The 14080-nt window shown below is 35.3% G+C and overlaps 1 protein-coding gene across 1 annotated transcript in view; it reads left to right on the forward strand.

Annotated features, from left to right (window-relative positions):
• EFHB (EF-hand domain family member B) overlaps positions 1-10149 on the forward strand; it is a 22255-nt gene extending 12106 nt beyond the window's left edge. Inside the window, exons 4-10 of the mRNA XM_031043926.2 lie at positions 625-754; positions 2983-3050; positions 4294-4448; positions 5220-5427; positions 5787-5978; positions 6509-6690; positions 9978-10149. Coding sequence (XP_030899786.2) covers positions 625-754; positions 2983-3050; positions 4294-4448; positions 5220-5427; positions 5787-5978; positions 6509-6690; positions 9978-10142 — 1100 coding nt within the window. The 3' untranslated portion in view covers positions 10143-10149. The remainder of the gene's footprint in view (positions 1-624; positions 755-2982; positions 3051-4293; positions 4449-5219; positions 5428-5786; positions 5979-6508; positions 6691-9977) is intronic.
• Positions 10150-14080: the final 3931 nt, after the last annotated feature.

Here is a 14080-nt window from a genome sequence, read left to right on the forward strand (position 1 = left end):
CTTCGAGTGGGCTGTGTGTCCACTACTTCAGCCTCTGGGGGCTGTACCTGTGTGAAATAGTCTGCTCAGGGATGGTTACTCTTATTTGCTGTTTGTGAACAAATAGGGAGTGTCTTGTTTGCAGTGAAGTCAGTGGCAAAACTTCTATTGAAGTCAACATGGAGTATATGTGAAAGAGCAGCACCTCAAAACCACTTTGTTTCCTTTTAGCATTATTTTTTTTTAACAAATCGTAAATTAAACAGTACATGTCTCTGCTCAGCTATGGACAAATCATCAGAATGATTTGTTTTCATGACCCTTACTACTTAGGCTACCTGGTATTTTTTCATTAATTCTGTTGAGCTTGCCTTCATTCAGACATAAAAGTATATCCAACTATTTTACCACTGAAGCAATTTTTGCTTTTTATTTTGCTTTTTATCTTCACTTGTAGCAGTGAGATTATTCATAACTACTTAATAAACATGAGGAATGCAAATTGCTTATCTTTCATTGAGCAGAATTGTTAATTAGTTATTTGCTTGTGTTTCTTTATTGTTTTTCTTTATTGTTCTTAAAAACAAAGAGATGGTACATTTTTCTTCCCAGAAATATAAGTTGTAATGCTTTCTTTTTCCACAGGAGAAGCAATAAATAGGAAGTATGACTCTCCAAACTTCAGCAAGTCTTTTGTTTATGGAATTAAAACCCCTCACTTTAAGGATGGGCGATATGTATCCAAATCCTTAAATTGGCACTGTGCCCCGGAATTGTAAGTTGCAGTGAGTTAACTAGTTAAATCGTGGTGTGAGTTCTCAAGAAGAGTGAGTCTTCATATTTGAAGATAATTTTACATCTCAGAATCCTGTCCATAACTATATTGAACCAAATAGAAATTACAAGGAATAATATTCAGAATAGTTTCTCCAAAACAGTTCTACCATAGTATTACACTTTATGTCTTTAGTATTGCATAAAGACACTTTTGATTTTAAATTAGAAGATTTTTCAGTTACTAGATTTGTGTTTGTCTTGCAAAGGTGTTGCTTCCTTCTAACATATAATATTTTTAATATTATTGAAAAATTGTTGAGTATTGTTGAATACTTGAGATAGTGTTATAATTCGTAGGAGGACAGCAGAAAAAAATAATATCAAAACAAAGTCATGATTTCCAAGAAAAAAATTCACCCTCAGCTTGAAAAAGTCCATATGTAAGCAAAACTGAGAACAAAAATCACTCATGTTTGCCAAGTCACCGGTATTTCTTTCTGTCTTGGTTAAAAATGATAACTGTGCAGTCAGTACTTCCACTGCACCACTCAGTTGCAAGAAGGGGCTTTCTGCTTGTCCTTACTAGGCTGATAAGATGTCAAGTTACTAATGAGGGCTGTATTGTGTCCATGTGGTGGAGTCTTACTGTTGAAATGGTCTGTATCTGAATTGATCAAATTTACATTTAACAAATAACAAGCACACTGTAACACTCTATTTCCCCTGTCTTTTGTAGTTAGGAAGGTTTGAAAGAACTGAAATGTTTCACCTACTTGAGGATTTGACCATTTTGCTTACTCTTACAATACTTTTAGTCATTTTTGTTAAATCACCTATATTCTTACTTTATTACTTCCTAGGAAAAGGACATGGAACTAACTTGTGGTGTTATCTGGCATCATGTCTCAATCTCAGTCATGTCATTGCGATGCCTCATAAAACCTCAGGTGATCAGGAACAGCTTTTTAGTTTTACAGAACAGTGCTTATGAAAGGCTACAGTAGTCCTATGGTACTGTACAGTCAGGATCCAGCTGTACCAAAAATCTAGAGTTCCTGAACATGTACAAAAACTGTCTTTGTGGATGCTCTAGATTTCTGCAAAATCATACCTGAAGACTCACAAACAACATTACTGACTTTGTAACAAAATTTAATTTTGAGCTCAAGATCACAGGCTTAAGTGACTCTGGAGGACGTGCCCCTGGTACCTGGTAAGGAGTGAACACAAATGTCAGCCAGTTTCCCTTCTTCGCTTCACTGTGTCCCAGCATAATGTGAAGCAGACCTGGAGTAAGGGCAACATGAGGCCATATGGTCAGTCTGTCAGGGAATATGTGTTGCAGTGCAGGCTTAAATGAGCACTAGTATTACAAGACAAGTACAAGCTAACATAATTTTATTTAGTAAATTTTTCAGCATCCACATCTTATGTGTAACATGAAGATGAGAAGAGCACACAGTGCTTCTGTCTCTGTGTGGTTTTGTTGCTTTTTTTTTGTGTGTTTGTCTTCTATTTTAGAACAAAGCACTGATTCTGTTTTCAGTTTTGATGATTTCTGATTCATATGGCAGTTTTAATTATTAAACATAGAGATAAAAAGAATAATACATCTTTTTCCAAGTAATAGACAAACAGATCTTTAATGTTAAAGATCTTTAAAAATCTTTAATGATCTTTAATAACAGCATCTTAATTTTCTGGTAAATAAAACTGGGCCAAGTTTTCCAGATAGATATTGGCTTGGTTTCTGGTTTTGGTAGACATGAAATTGCATGTGAAGAAGTGGAGCTGTGATTCCACTTTAGTCAAAAGTAGTTTATTTGGAGACATTATTTCAACTGGAGATCTGATTTGTCCTAAATATACCTATAAGGTTACTAGTATATTACAAGGACTTTTCTCACTCATTTCTGTCATCTTAGGAAAAAAAAAATAGCATAGAATGTTTTTTCCTTTTAATGAGTATAAATGTTCAAAAGGTAAATGTTTATGTTTGGTTCTGTTATATTACAAACAGCAAATGTTCCAAACAGGTTTACAAAGGGATGCTTTTTTAGGATAGCTACTTCAAAGCAAAGTACTGATAAACAAATTTCAGGTGAACTATGTGTATCATCCCTTATTACATAACAGATGATCCAATTAATTTTTTAATAATAGCACAAGGTTTATTTTAGCTATTAAACTATTTGAAAATTAACAAAGAAATGTGCTTATTGACAGTATATCAGAAACTAAGAATGTTCCCCCAGACCGTACATTTGGAGTGTCACTCTGTCCATATAAATATGGTAAGTTCAGGGACAGAATAAAATATTATCATGTTGAAACTATGCTGAATTTATTACTGTTGGTTGTATAATATAAAATTTTCCTAAAATCTTGGAGGCACGGTATGGAAATTTAACAGTGATAATAAAGTTTTGGAGGGAAAATTTGAGGTGAAGTTGCTAGTGGGGAAAAAAATGAATATCAGAAATAGAGAAAAGCAGAAAACTCATATTGACATCTGAGTGACAAAGTTAAAGTGGTTATTTAATTCTTCTCAATGATTTTTCTTGCACTTCTAAAAGAAGAGAAAAAATAACTAGCAACAAATAAGAATACATTTTTGAAAGTAGCAGAGAGACAAAGTGGAAATGAAAATAAAAAAAATCGTGACAAAATTTTGAAAGTTAGTCAACTCAAATAGTCAGTATTGGAATTGTTGGTGTTTTAACATTATGTTTCATAACTAGGGAACACAGCAAATAGATAGGCAGCAAAAAAGGTAAGTGGCTCAAAGTTATTTAATAAGTCAAGACCAGAGAAGGCTTGTCCAAATTCTGCATAAGCATTCATACACACTTTACTGTGTAGTGTAATAAATTTAAATATTTTAAGTGTGTAGGTATGCTTGTCCTATAAGGAACAGCAGAAGAACTGAACAAAAAAATTCATTATTAACAAATAGAAAATAATGCATGTACATTTCTGTTAGAAGGGGATTAGATAAGCTACTAATATTTATTGGACTCTGAATGAACTTCTGCTCCAGAAAATGATCTTGGTGCTCGGGGACTTGGATGAGAGCTGTAGCTCAGTGTGCCAAAGTGTTTAAAAATAGTAATAAACTTAGGATATGTAGAAAATGGGAAGAGTAACACAAAAATAGTAGTTTGCCTTTATAGAAATGAATGGTAGTTATCTGACATTGTTTCTTGTAAGAACCAATACAACAGATTGGAAGTCATAGATTAATTATACGTGTTCTTTTGTTCTCCCCTATTTGGACATTGAGTAGCTCTTACTGCTGTCAGAAGCTTTTGGAATCAGTGGATGGTTTTGTGAAGCTATATTAAGATACTTCAGAAGCCTTGGTATTTACTGTGCATGAGCAGAGAAATCATCATATTGATTGTTTGATCTTTTAATGAAATGTATCAGATGTTTAGCAGTGCTTAAAATCAGCATCTTGAAGCTGAAATTTTCGTTTTGAAAAATGTCCATTTTCTATATATGCACAAGTAACCAAGGAAGTATTAATTTTTATAGGAGTTGCTGAACTTCTTCACCATGGGGTTCCATGTGAGATCCTCCATGGTAAAGACAGAGGGAGAAGTCTTTTGATTAAAGTTCGGCAGAGTTTGAAGAAAGCTAACTATGAGAATTTTGACCTGCTAACAGAAGCATTCAGGCATTATGATAAGGTTAGTGCTTTATAAACAGAGTGTGTGACAGCACTCTGCGAGATACAGACATGAAGAAACACAAGTATAGCAAGGCAAATATAGTTGAAGACTATAAAGACAAGGTAGCTTAATTTTTATTCTATATTCAGCCTACTATGATATGCTATGGAATTAAACACAGCAGTATTTGCAGCCTTCCAGGTATATACAAGTTAACAGCAAGCAAGGAACATGTGAGCAGGAATAATCTTAGCATTTTTTGCTCTTCAAAATTTGGTATTTCTTCTTAAAAGAAAAACAGTTGAAGGGATTATGTTCATGCTTTCTTCTAAGCTGTACTTTTTTGACTGTGTCTCCAAGCAGCAGGATTTCAGATTATTTTTTCTCTCTGGAAGAAATTTTCTAATTGACATTTCATATTTGACATTCAAAATTGTAATGTATACACATTCATATAAATTGTAATGTATACAGAATGATTGATGCCTTACTTTCAAAAGAAATCTTTGCTTTGCCTCAACATTTATGATCAGATTATCTTGTCATAATACTCTGTCACACTCTTTTACTCTCAAATCATTGCATTAAGTTGAAAATTATTTTTTGACACTTAATTTCTAAATTACAAAGGGTTTCTTTTTGTATTCAGCAGTTTTGCTCTTCTGAAATGATGTGTCTGGTGCTGTATATATATATATATATATGTAAACACGAATGTGTATGTATTCCTTTTGGTGGAGCCATTTTATAATGGCTGTTGTAACAACTATTTTGTTTTCTTTATAATAGAATGGTGATGGAATGATAGACAAGGACAACCTACGAAAGTCCTGTTTTCAGCTTAATCTGAATCTAGATGATGAGCTCCTGGATTCCTTATTTGACTGTTGTGATTTGGATAAAGATGGTCTGATTAATTATTTGGAGTTCACAGACTTTCTGAACTGGAAAAACAAAACAGCTGTTAAGGAGTTTGAAGAAAAAATAATTACAAAAGGTAGATCTCTAAGTATGGGGAAATCGTGGTGATGATCTTGTTCTCATAGTAACTATTGAAAGGGCATTGCTGTTGTTGATTGGGTGTTCCTATAGAAGGGTAGGATTTAGAGAGTGCCTACCACTGACAGAACCTCAGATTACAAAAAGTTTTTCAGAACCCTGGAGTTCTGTGTTGCATGTTGAGAATGTCACATGAATCAGGAGAAGGCAAAAGTTCTCTTAAAATCATTATCAGAAATGCAGATTAGTTATCTTACCTACTTTATAGTTTTTCAAGGATTTAAGGAATGTTTTTTACCTCTTAGTCTATAATGTGCTGATGATAAATCTTGGCTGTACCATAACTTTTGCTTATAGCAGAAAAAATGGATGCTCTTTTTCTGCCTGGAGACACAAAGGAGCTGAAGCAGGAAGATCTTGTGTTAAAAAAAACGGAAAGCTCAGAAAAGACACCAGAAATACTTACAAGACCAACAGATCATGTATTTACAAATTATCAAACAACTTCTTCTCAGTACAATGCTGTAGTAGGTGGTCTTCCAACAACCTGTAAGTACAGTGAATGGTACTTCTCACTTCTGAGCATTATTTAAGACAAAGAAAGCAACAAGTTGAAAAAATATTGCTACAGGTTCTACTAACATACAGTAGTGAATTAATATATCTAAACTAAGTTTGTTTAGGATTGTGGCCTGGAAGTTGCATGACTTAGATGTTTTGCATGATTAATCGATTGAAAACAATCTAGATGGCTTTGAGAAATTAAGCTAGTAACTTCAGAACAATTCAGAACAATATCATGTTGGAATTGCCTAAAAATGTTTTTATCTGGAAGTTCTGGGTAAGTTCTAGAATATTACTGCAAGATCTCCTGCTGTCATGTTTCATGATGCACCTGAAGCTAGAAGTTCTAAAAATACGGAAAATGGGATGAAGAAGAAAATTGTAAGACTCGTTATTGAACCTACGTGTGACAAAGTATCAAATTTGTTCTTATTTAATAAAAAATGTTTTTTTCCTTCCTGGCACTGTCTTTACATACAGGCTTTTCCATGCTGCCTGTTGATTGATTTCCATAGGTTGTCCAGTGCGTGGTGTTCCAAGTATTCGTTCAGATCTTCCTCCTCCGCGAATTCGCCGCCTCGGGGACAGAACTAATTATGGTGACGACGGCAGTGCTTATGCATTATTATTCCCTTCTGTCTTCAGTCAAAAGGGAGTGTATGAAAAAGACTTTTTCAAAACAAGACCGAAGGCAGAGGTATAATGCATTTTTTCAGAATATTCTGAAGAATGGGGCCTAGAAAGATGCTGGGGAGGGACTCTTCATCAGGGACTGTAGTGATAGGACAAGGGGTAATGGCTTAAACAGGGGATATTCAGGTTAGATATAAGGAAGAAGTTCTTTACTGTGAGGGTGGTGAGAAACTGGAATATATTGCCCAAGGAAGTGGGAAATGCTCCATCCCTGGTGGTGTTCAAGGCCAGGTTAGACAGAGCATTGGGTGACATGGTTTGGTGTGAGGTGTCCCTGCCCATGGCATGGGGGTTGGAACTTGATGATCTTAAGATCTTTTCCAACCCAAGCCATTCTATGATTCTATGATTCTTCCAAGATGAATGTACCTCTAGCCATGTGGGAGTGGAAAGTCGTATTATCAAATAAACAGTTTGTAAAACTCACCGGTGCAACATTGCCATCTTTCTTTGCATCCATTCAGCTATCGGATACGTATATGCTCTTCACATTCAAAATTATTCATAAATGTGGTAGATACTAATTTTATTGAAATCCTACTTCAATAAGTAATATAAGGAAGTACATCAGGGTGTCGCTACTAACATGCTCAAATGCTGTGTCAAATGAGGCTTGATAATTAGTCTGTGCTTAAGAGTCTGTGACTTATCATTTCTGCAGTCTGACAAGAGCAAAGCAGTTGTGAAATTTCCATCCTTGTACATATTAAAATTTTTGAGCAAGGTCTTAAGCAACATGGTTTAATAGTAAATGGTAAAGTTAGATCTGCTTTGACTACGTCGTTGAATGGATGATCTCCAAAGATCTTTTCTAACCTAAGTTATTTTATGATTCTCTGTCTTAAAAAAACACCGTAAGATTTTTACAGGTATGTAAAACTAGTTTCTATCACAGAGGGGTGTTCAGTGGAAAATTTTACCCAAGGTGCTCCTCCTCAAACAAACATGCAGGTTTTGCTAATGGCAAATTCAGCAAACTGTTTAAATATATGTTTTAAGTGCTCTGCTGAGTGTTGGTCATAGGTTCCGATCCACAAAGGACTTCTACACTGGCAGAGGATATAGGGAGTCACACCCCAGCGCTGTGTCCTCTTGTATTTCTGAAGATAGGATGTGGGGACTCTGTGATTTTTCTCTCTGATATCTCTGGGCACTGCTACCACCCTTTTATTTCACAGTCCAAATCCTGTGAATCCCACAAAAATGCTAAAACAACTTTGCTGCTTTCTCAGTATTATTTATTCTTTTGCATCTACATTTTTACGCATTTTCTTTTACGCATATTGAGAGGACTTCATTACCCGAAATACAATTTATGAGATGGTTGTTATAAAATGTGAAATTTCAATCTAAAGTGAGAAAATAAGCCTTGACAACATCTTTCTCTCTACTGGTCATTATATTAAATAGTCACATTTGAAAGTGGATTTGGAAATTGAGTATGAATTTTACAGAAAAGCATGTTGCTACTTAGTGGCTGGAGATGTAAAAGGTGTCGTGTCATGTTCTATGTGTATCTATAAAATGGCTTGTCAGAGTATTGTATACATGAGCATTTACCATTTTATAGTCTAGCTCTGAAGTGGGAAATCCATGCATGATGAATATAGCTAACAGTAAATAGAATTCATGCTTCATTGAGAAGCCCATTATACCTGTCAAGCACCAGATAAAACTCTTCTTTGAAGTTACAATGTTGCCTGAGATGTCATACTCCTTTGTAGACTGTATGGACTATGCAGAGTTCAGTACAGAACCACCTGTGAGTGTGTTAAATCACCCTATACTCATGCTTCTGTATTTGAATGATGGTCTTTATTTAGAGATGGAGCATTAATATTTTCAAACATGTAGTAGGTATTGAAATTGTTATATGAAAGCCTAGAGTCATTTAGTACTGCTGGGCTCATTTCTAAAAAATGAATACAAGTTCTCAGTATAAAGCAGTTTCATGAGGTAACTCTGTGTTACAGAAGAACAAAATAGTTCTAGAGCCTGCTGTTTTATTTACTGGAATTTGTCCCAGTCTACTGAAGAGAACAGGAGTTACATAACTGAGTAGTAGTGTGTAATTTATATTCAATAAGATCATGTTAATAGTAGGTAAGGGTCAGTTTAACCCCATCTGTAAGTCTGTGGTTTAGTCAGTGATTATTTCATGGCTGCTGATGAGTCAGGGCAGGGTTTTATTTTAATGTGGTGAAGCCAAGTTATAAGAGCAGGTAGTCCTTTATTTCCTTGGAGTGATAGCCTGTAATTGAGTATTACTTTTAGTTTGACTTTTAAATTTCACTAGCTTGTTGATGACATTAGATCAAATCTGGTTTGTTTTCCTCATGAGTAATGTTATTGATTTAACTGAAACAACACCTATGCCTAAGGAAACAAAATTTAGTTCATGTTTTCCTCTTGTAATTTCAGCTGGCATAAACTGTCATAGATTTATTGGCTAAGCTGAAGCCGTAGATTTGCTGTACTGTGAATCAGGCCTGTGTTTATACAAAAGACAGTTTTAGAGAAAGGTGAAAACAAGGTTGATTTGACTGTGTTAAAGGTCTCTTTACCAAAGTATGCATAAGATCTCCAGAGCATTAAGGTAACACACATGAACACAAATGATACAGATGAAGAAGCCAGACATTGCTTATACTAACAAAAGTACAAGTTATATCAATATTCTTCTGAAGCCACCTTCCTCTGAGTCAACAGGTCAGTGTGTGAGGCATGCAGCAGGAAGCATCCAAGTGAAAAAATACAGGAAAAAAATACTTCTGCTGAATTGCTTTGGTGTAAAACTATAGCAAGACCTAAAGTTGATGTAAACTACTTTACTTTAGTCCCTCGACCCACTTATACCAACTGAAGATCTTGTGTATAGTACTCTTGCTGTGAAATACAGGAAGTAATATAATCTGATGTATGTTGGTAACAGCGAACAGCAAAAATATAATGGATAAAAAGGACTGGACTTACAGCTTTTAAAAAGCATTCTTTTTCCCTGAGTCTTCTGTGTTTGATTTTTCCAGTGTTGAACTTGCATTAACATTGCTTCATTAACTAAAGACAATTTTGTGCACCACAAAAGTACCACAACTTTCATCCCAATAGGATTCAGATTTTCTTAAATAGAAACTTCTTTGGTTAATGAAGCAGGATGTCGGCTGTAGTTTTTATTTAAGAGTGGGAAAATATTATTTGTCAGGTAGAGATTGCTGATTTATGTAAATGCCAGACTTTATACAGTTGACAGAAAATTCTGACCAGAATTACATAAATTCTGTTATTCTGTAGATTGCAGGAATTCTACGCAACATTGGCATGAACATTTCAGATGAAAGGTTTGAGGAGATATGGAAGCAAGCCTCTATGAAGCATCAGAAAGAAGAGTTTTGCGTAGAAAGCATCAAGAACATACTGGATAAGATACATGCATCACACAGAGAAACTGGTTGCTAGTTCTAGTCTTTGGGCACTGCATTTATTTAAATTGACATTACTTATAATTCTGATGCTGAGTCCAATAAATATTTTCAATAACATGTTTACAGAACTTGAATTCATTTATTGTCTTTCTGAACTTTGAATTCACCCCATGTGTATGAATTTTACTGCTATCATTGTGGTTAGTTGGAACTGGTATCCATAAAGAGGAGACAGCGTATTTGTAAATGGAATGAAAATGGAATCAAAATATTTTTCTTACATCCTTTATTTTTTTACAGTATTTCTGAGTCTAAATAATATTTTGACCGTGGGCGCATTTTGTATTTTTGAATTTATTTTTTTTCTCTTGTAAACAAAATGACAGTTTCCATGATTTCTTATCAATAAAATGGTAGCTAGCAGAGATCGGGTTTTGGGAAGTTGACAATTTGCAGGATGTGCTTTACAGTAAGATACTAAGGAAACTGCATAGTCATGGGTATGGGATCAGAATTGTCATAAAATACACCCTGTAAGAACGCCTAGATTAAGAAGAGCTAAAATAAATGCCCAGTTGTGTGGCAGAGGGCTTATGTTCTTTATGCAAGCTTGTGGCTAGTAGGTAGCTGTAGTCAGCTTTCACAAACAGAATGGATATTTAGAGGTGTATGTGCGCATTACATAAAAACACAGGTTAGGTAGTCAGAAAAGTTTGGAAGGGCTTTCAAAGAGCTAACTGGTGGCCAGTGCAGTTTCTTGGTAAGAAGGATCTTCATTAATTAAAAACACTTGATCGTTATGGAAATCTCAGTTAATATAAATGAAGTCTAGTAAGAATAAACAATGGTAAGCAAGTAATACTAAAATTTGCAACTGTGAATTGGGATGTTCAGTCTTCACCTACACTACTGAGCTTGCTATGAAACAAATGAAAATTGTTTAGTATTGACCATGGGAATGATTACTTTTAGACTTTTTCAAATTAATTGAAAAGAGAAATCCTTGCCAAGTTTAGTCTTAACATACAGGATTTTGGGAAGGAGATCACTTTGTCACCTATTAGTGCTTTAAATACCTTAGTAAGATTTTGAGTGTGTTTCCAGCCAAATGTTTTACCAAGTTCTACAATGTAAGTAAAGGTTCTATATATCTTAAATACTAGGAATGTATGCGTATGCCAGCTTACAGTTTCATTGTAATGTTTAACTCATGTGATTGTTAACATTCCTCTTTTGCCAGTGTTTAAGGAGCTTGTCATTTACTAGCTTGTACAAGCCAGACCTTTTGGATGTTATTATTGTAGTATTAATATTAGCTGGTTTAGATTAAGTACGAAGAGTTTGCTTTCTGTTATCTCCAGGGAGCAGGTAGTAGAAATGCTGCTTGGTGAAGGCAGCTTCTTTCCTGCTGTGAATGTAAGTTCTGCGCTATTGCCTTGCCTTTCCATCCTTCTGGAAATTTGCATGCACAGAGAAGCATGCAGGAAGCAGACTGTGACTGTCCCAAGTGGAATCATGACAGAAAGATGAATGTACTGTGAATTTCAGTTGAATTTATTATGTCAGAATTTCACTACCTCCAGTGAAATTCTTTAAAGTTCCTTTTCTGCTAATATAGTGTGGGAGGGAAGAAACCTTTACCTTCATTGTGGAGCACTTTAGAAATCATTGGACAAAGTTACTTCAAAAAATTGATGTCATTTTGTCCTCAATAGAACGTTTTAGATGAAAGCTGGAAATTCTGTGTACCCATTTTTTAAATCTACTGTAAAGATACCCTTTTTCATTCTTCTGCTTTCAGTAGGATATTTTCCTTTGTCAGGGAATGGGAATTAACGTTATTCTTTGGCAGTCTGCGAAATAAGTCCAGAGTAAAAAAGATTGATAAATCATAGTTTAGCTTTTTTGCCAGTATGTTTCTAACCAAAGGCAAAAGGTTTCCTTTTGATCTTGGCTTTGAAATGAACTGGAAGTGGTGTTCACCTAAACTTACCTCTTCTGAAGTTTTAAAGGATTAATCACTGAACAGAGCTCCTTGTAGGTGCTTTTTTTTCATCACAGTATACATAGGAGGCCCCTGAGAGATGTAATTGCTGTCACATGGACAGTTACTTCTGTGAAGTTTTCCAGTACTTTTGTTTTCCTTTTGTTAAATGCTTTGTGCAGTCAGAGTCTTGGTGCAGATTTTTGTATTTCATTTGTGTTTGACTTCCCAATGTGTGTGAATTCAGTGATGTGTTTATAGGCTTTAGAGCTGCAAGTTGTATTTTGTGATTTTTATGGTTCCCTTAATATATTCTGGTTGACAGAAAAGGAAAAGCTTGCTTTCTGCTTTCTTGCAGCATGATTGCCTTTATCTAGGTATGGAGTTGAGGTAACTGGGACGGCATACTACCTTTCACTAACTTGTGGGGCCATATCCAAGGCAAAGTTTTCCAGAAAGGGTGAGCAAGCAACCGTCACTATGACACAAAAGCCAAGACTTTGTGGACAAAACTAGTCAACAGCAAATCCTGTCATATTCTATTTTTGTCGTAGAAGTTTCATAAAAATAGACACTGGATGAAAAACACAGCACATGCAGATATTTCTGCACTATATCTCAATCTTTGTTTCACAGCAACAATTATTTCAAAGAATAGCATATTTTTAATTGGTTCTGTTAAATGAAGTTTGTCTTAGAGCAGATGTATTTCAAGACAGATTGGGAGGTCTTTCTTTCTACAGAGGTAGAGGATAGCATTTTCTTCTCCCCCCAGAGCCATGCCTGGGGTACTGCCTTTCAATGCTTGAGAACACTTACCTGTTAAAGATAAGGCTGAAGATTTGAATATGCAAAATTATTTATTAATTTTCTGTTTCTGGCTCTTAATCTTTATAATGTGAATATTAGTACTGATAAACTGACTCATGCTATGTAGGGCAGATGTTGGACTCAATTACTCTTTTTACAGTTGTCCAGTGGAAAAATTCATATGTGCAATGACTTGTGTTTGTGATGCTGGAAGATCCAACCTGCTGTCTTCTACAGAGATATGAGAACAAATAAATGTAGACCTTGCCTTCATATGGTTATTACATAACCTTAAAATATGTCTTGTGGAGACTATCAGTAAACAGAATTGCTGGTTTTCAGTGTTTTATCTGATTCAAGTAAATTTCCTGGTTCTGGAACTCAGAAGTTAATGGCCAGTTTTGCTTGGTGGGTTGGTTTTTTAAACAAATGTATGTAATTGTTTGGGCACTAAATATAATGCTAATAACCCTTTATGCTAAGAATACTTCAGATGGCTGGCTGAGCAGAAAAGGAGGCACTGGGGCAACATGCCCAGAAATATGATTTAAGTCTTCATCATGCCAACAGATATGAATAGGTAGGATATCTTTGGAATGGCTTATCCAGTCTAATTAGTAGGTGTTTGCCATTAGGAGGTATTTCTTTGGAAACCAGTTATTTGCATTCGACAGTTTGTCGTTGGGCGCCATCTGCCTGCATGGTTTCACCTTGCTGAGTGGCCAGATTGCTTTTCTAGCAGATGGGTATGAGTTTAGGCTTGCCAAAACAGCACTCAATGCTGCATGTCTGAGTAGTTGGAATAGGATCAGTATTTCTTTATTCCTCTCGATATTAATTTTGAAAATGCCAACACAGATTATGCAAACCTGTAGGAAATGTTCTGGCATATTTGATGAGGATTAATCTTCAAAGAGAAAGGAGTCAAAACAGTCTTCGCTGTGTTCAGATTTGCTAAGGTAGGTGCTTGTTGATTTCTGCCAAATGTGTGTGGCCTGTCTGAGCAGACTGTAGTAGGCAGAGAACTTGTTCATCTTCAACCCACACTCCTGACTTCCAGATATCATAACCCTGGAAAATTGGGATGCAAGTATGTTCAGCTGTGTTGTGAAATTAGCAGATTAGGTGGTAAATTCTATAATACTTGATAGTAAATCTTTGGTGTATTCTGCATGTTT

The sequence above is a fragment of the Melopsittacus undulatus genome, chromosome 1, assembly GCF_012275295.1.
Source record: "Melopsittacus undulatus isolate bMelUnd1 chromosome 1, bMelUnd1.mat.Z, whole genome shotgun sequence".
Taxonomy (NCBI): domain Eukaryota; kingdom Metazoa; phylum Chordata; class Aves; order Psittaciformes; family Psittaculidae; genus Melopsittacus; species Melopsittacus undulatus.